The sequence below is a fragment of the Protobothrops mucrosquamatus genome, unplaced genomic scaffold (genome assembly GCF_001527695.2).
Source record: "Protobothrops mucrosquamatus isolate PMUCROS unplaced genomic scaffold, P.Mucros_1.0 scaffold760, whole genome shotgun sequence".
NCBI classification, from domain to species: domain Eukaryota; kingdom Metazoa; phylum Chordata; class Lepidosauria; order Squamata; family Viperidae; genus Protobothrops; species Protobothrops mucrosquamatus.
Window position 1 is genome coordinate 463,138 of NW_015387029.1, and position 4,781 is coordinate 467,918.

General features: G+C 55.6%; 1 protein-coding gene across 1 annotated transcript in view; it reads left to right on the forward strand.

The window, feature by feature from the left end:
• The window catches only part of LOC107289733 (proprotein convertase subtilisin/kexin type 4-like), a 32,698-nt gene that overhangs the window by 20,914 nt on the left and 7,003 nt on the right, over window positions 1-4,781 (forward strand). Inside the window, exons 10-12 of the mRNA XM_015818535.1 lie at window positions 592-695; window positions 1,941-2,058; window positions 4,202-4,390. Of these exons, the coding sequence (XP_015674021.1) occupies window positions 592-695; window positions 1,941-2,058; window positions 4,202-4,390 (411 nt within the window). The remainder of the gene's footprint in view (window positions 1-591; window positions 696-1,940; window positions 2,059-4,201; window positions 4,391-4,781) is intronic.

Sequence of the window (4,781 nt, forward strand, 5' to 3'; positions counted from 1 at the left end):
TAGTTCCCCCATGCTGGCTGAGGAATTCTGGGAGTTGAAGTCCACCAGTCATGAAGGGGCCATAGTTCCCCCATGCTGGCTCAGGAATTCTGGGAGTTGAAGTCCACGAGTCATGAGGGGGCCATAGTTCCCCCATGCTGGCTGAGGAATTCTGGGACTTGAAGTCCACGAGTCATGAAGGAGCCATAGTTCCTCCATGCTGGCTGAGGAATTCTGGGAGTTGAAGTCCACGAGTCTTATAAAAGAGCCAAGGTTGCCTACCTCTGCCCTACACCCAGCTGCCTATCCTTATCCCTGATCCGGAGAGGAACTGAAGCTGGACGCAGGGATAGCTGGTCTTCTTGGGAGGGGGCTCTCTCAGAGACTCTTCTCGCAGGGCTCTCCACCCCCCCCCGAGTCAGGCTGGTATGGGTCTTCTCCACCTCCCCACCCCACATTTTGGGGAGGAAAGCCCCCTCATTCCGTGCAATGGCACCAGAGCTCAAAGACCTGTGGACCTGCACACACATACCCCGTTCCCACCTCACAGGGCACATAGGGAAACTCTGAATGGTTTTCTCTCTCTTCCCCCCCCCCCTTTTGTGTTTCCAGCCCAGCTCTCACCTGGAGGGACATGCAGCACCTGGTGGTGAGAGCCTCCAGCCCGGCTCACCTGCAGGCGGACGACTGGGTCGTGAATGGAGCCGGGCGCAAAGGTGAGGCCGGGAGCCCGGCGGTTCTCCGGGCAGGGCCCTCCCGCTTTCAGGGGGCAGAGGCTGCGTCCTCACAGCCTGCCACGGGAGACCCCCGTGGGGCCACGACAATGACAGAATCAAGATGGCAGCCACGAAGTTTCCGTTGAACTGGGCTTTTTCTGCAGCCTCCTGTGGGAGGTCAGAACAGCCCCAAGCCCGTCAGCCTTTCCCAAGGCCCGGAAAACCTGGCTGTGTTCCTGAGAGAAGGAGAGAGGGAGGGAGGGAGAGATACGGGGGTAGAGTGAAAGAGAGAGAGAAGGAAAGAAAGAGGGAGGGAGGGAGGGAGAAAGAGGGAAAGAGAAGGAGAGATGGAGGGAGGGAGAGAAGAAGAGAGAGATACAGGGGTAGAGTGAAAGGGAGAGGGAGAGAAAAAGATGGAGGGAGAGAGAAAGAAGGAGAGAGAAAGATGGCGGGAAGGGGAGAGAGATGGAGGGAGGGAGCAAGAGAGGAAGAGACATGGGGCTAGAGTGAAAGGGAGAGAGAAGGAGAGAAAGATGGAGGGAGGGAGAGGAGAGATCTACGGAGGGAGGGAGCGAGAGGAGAGAGATATGGGGCTAGAGTGAAAGGGAGAGAGAGAAGGAGAGAGAAAAAGATGGAGGGAGGGAAAGAAGGAAAACGAGAAGGAGAGGGATGGAGAGAGAAAGCGAGAGGAAGAGGAGAAAGATATGGAAGGAGGAAGAGCGAGAAAGGGAAATATTTTTTGAATTGTAAGCCTCCCAGAATCATCGATTGAGATGGGTGGCTATAGAAATTGATTGATTGATTGATTGATTGATTGAACAAATAAATAGAAGCTCTATCTGTACAATTCACTTCTTACCTTGTGGTAAGATGGGTGGCCTCTACATTTTATACGTAAATAAAAGACATCAAAACAGGCAGAGCTTCCAGGGCCCCGTCGGGGCTGCCCTCTTGACTCTTTTGGGCCCCCCTCCAAAGAGCGGACATCCCTCGACCACTCCGTCAAGACTTAACGACCGTAACTGCCAGGCTCAGTTATGGTCATAAGTTGAGGAGGGTCTGCAGGCCGGCTGCCGTTGTGCAGAGCCCTCGTTCCTCAGCATCCCCAGGACCATCCTGCCGCTCCTCCTCCGGGGAAAGAGCCCCTGGCGCTGGGCGGCATGAGGGCTGTTGGGGGGCCCAGCGGGCCGGGAGGGCGTCCGAGGGCCGGGAGGGTCTTCCCTGAGCTGGTCCTTCTCCTTCCAGTCAGCCACTACTACGGCTACGGGCTCCTGGACGGCGGGGCCTTGGTGGAGATGGCCAGGCGGTGGCAGAGGATCCGGCCTCAGCGGAAGTGCTTCCTTCAGGTGGTCTCCCAGCCAATGTAAGACAGCACTGGAAGATTCTCTCCCTTTCTCTCTCTCTCTCTCTCTCCCTCCCTCCCTCCCTCTCCTTCTCTTTCTCTCTACCTCCCCATATATATCTCCCTCCCTCCCTCCCTATCTCTCTCTCCTCTCCCTCTACTTCCCCCTTATATATCTCTCTCCATACCTTTCCTTCTCCCCGTATCTCTCTCTCCCTCCCTCTGTATCTTTCTTTCTACCTCCCCCATATCTCTCTCCCTCTGTACCTCCCTCTCTCCCTCCCTCCATATCTCTCTTTCTCCCTTCCTCCATATCTTTTTCTACCTCTCCCGTATCTCTCTCTCCCTCCCTCCATATGTCTCTTTCTTCTCTCTCTACCTCACCTGTATTTCTCTCTTTGGCTCCCTCGGAAAGGGTGCGCAATCTGGGGGTCCTCCTGGATCCACGGCTGACACTGGAAGACCAGTTGGCGGCCGTGACCAGGGGGGCGTTCTATCAGGTACGCCTGATCCACCAGTTGCGGCCTTTTCTGGACCGGGACGCCTTGCGCACAGTCACCCATGCCCTTGTCACCTCCCGCCTGGACTACTGCAATGCTCTCTACATGGGGCTCCCCTTGAGGAGCACCCGGAGGCTCCAGCTAGTCCAAAATGCGGCCGCGTGGGCGGTGTTGGGAGGGACTCGTCGCTCCCATGTAACACCACTGCTGCGCGAGCTGCATTGGCTGCCGGTGGCCTTCCGGGTGCGCTTCAAGGTGCTGACTATCATCTTTAAGGCGCTCCATGGCATCGGACCGGGATACCTTCGAGACCGCCTCCTGCCGCAGATTACCCCCCACTGACCTGTACGCTCCCACAGGGTGGGTCTCCTCAGGGTGCCGTCGGCCAGACAGTGCCGGCTGGCGACCCCAAGGGGGAGGGCCTTCTCCGTGGGAGCTCCCACCCTCTGGAATGAACTGCCCCCAGAGATCAGGGTCATCCCTGATCTCCCTTCCTTCCGCCGCGCCCTAAAGACATGGTTGTTCCAGCTTGCGGGACTGGCCTAGGGGAAACTTTTAGTGGGGGTTTTAAAATAATTTTAAATTACTTAGGCCAATTATTAATATTTGTCTTTTAATCATGTTTTAACTGTAGTTTTTGGTATTTTGTAGTTTTTATCTGGTTGTTAGCCGCCCTGAGTCCGTAAGGAGAAGGGCGGGATATAAATAGAAGCAATAAATAAATAAATAAATAAATATCTTTCTTTCTCTCTCCCTCCCCCGTATCTCTCTCCCTCTGTATCTCTCTCCCTCCCTCCCTCTCTCTCCCTTCCTCCATCTCTCTCTCCTTCTCTCTCTACTCCCCCCGTATCCCTCTGTATCTCTCTCCTTCTCTTTCTCTCCTTCCCTCATATTGATCTCTCTCCCCGTATCTCTCTCTCCCTCCCTTCCTCCATCTCTCTCTCCCTTCCTCCATCTCTCTCTCCCTCCCTTCCTCTGTATGTCTCTCTTTTCTTCTCTCTCTCCCTCCCTCCGTATCTCTCTCCCTCTGTATCTCTCTCCCTCCCTCCCTCTCTCTCCCTTCCTCCATCTCTCTCTCCTTCTCTCTCTACTCCCCCCGTATCCCTCTGTATCTCTCTCCTCTTTCTCTCCTTCCCTCATATTGATCTCTCTCCCCGTATCTCTCTCCCTCCCTTCCTCCATCTCTCTCTCCCTTCCTCCATCTCTCTCTCCCTCCTTTCCTCTGTATGTCTCTCTTTTCTTCTCTCTCTCTCCCTCCCTCCGTATCTCTCTTGCTGGCACTGAAAAATAGGACTTATGGCCGTTTTTCAGTTACGAGCTACGCAACATCCCCGGGGTCACACGATCAAAATTTGGCTGCTAAGCAAGTGTCACATATTTATGAGTCATGTGATTCCCCTTTTGTGACCTTCTGACAAGCCAAGTCAGTGGGGGAAGCCGGATTCGCTTAACGACCGGGTGACTAACTTCACAACTGCAGTTGATTCCCTTAACGACCGTGGCAAGGGAGGTTGTGAAAAATGGGGCAAAATCCACTCAACAACCGCCTCACTTAGCCACAGGTGCTTTGGGGCTCCCTTGTGGTCGTAAAGCGAGGACCACCTTTATCTAAGCCCTTTCTCCTAAACCGGACCCCCCTTTCCCCTTTGTCCGTCTTCCGGCAGGGCCATCGGCTCCCGGCTGTCCGTCTCTGAGAACGTCTCGTCCTCCCCCTGCCTCCAGAGGGGAAACAGAGGCATCCGGTCTCTGGAGCACGTCCAGGTGCAACTGTGGCTCACTTACAGCCGGAGGGGGGATCTGGCCATCTCGCTGACCAGCCCCAGGGGAACCACCTCCACCCTGGTGGACGTCAGGTGAGCGTGTCCCCTCCCACCCATCCACCCCTGTGCTCCTGGAAGCCGCTCTTCACCCCACCCCCCCGAGACTGCCAGCCCCAGAATTCCCCAGCCCACTGGCACCCTCCTCCCAGAAGGTAACAAGGAAAACAGGTCGTGAAGAGGATGTGTCGTGTCCCAGATAATCTTACGGACCCTGCTCAAGCAGCGCTTCTGTGCTACGTCCTGGATGGGAGGGAGGGAACTGCCCATGATCTTTTCTGCCGTCCTCACCACTCTCTGCACCGCCTTCCTGTCTGAAGCAAGGATGCTTCCAAACCAGACCGTGATGCCGTATGACAGGATGCTCTCCATCCTCCCCCTGTAGAAAGTGGTCAGGGCAGGGGGAGGAAGATGTGCTTTTCTCGTG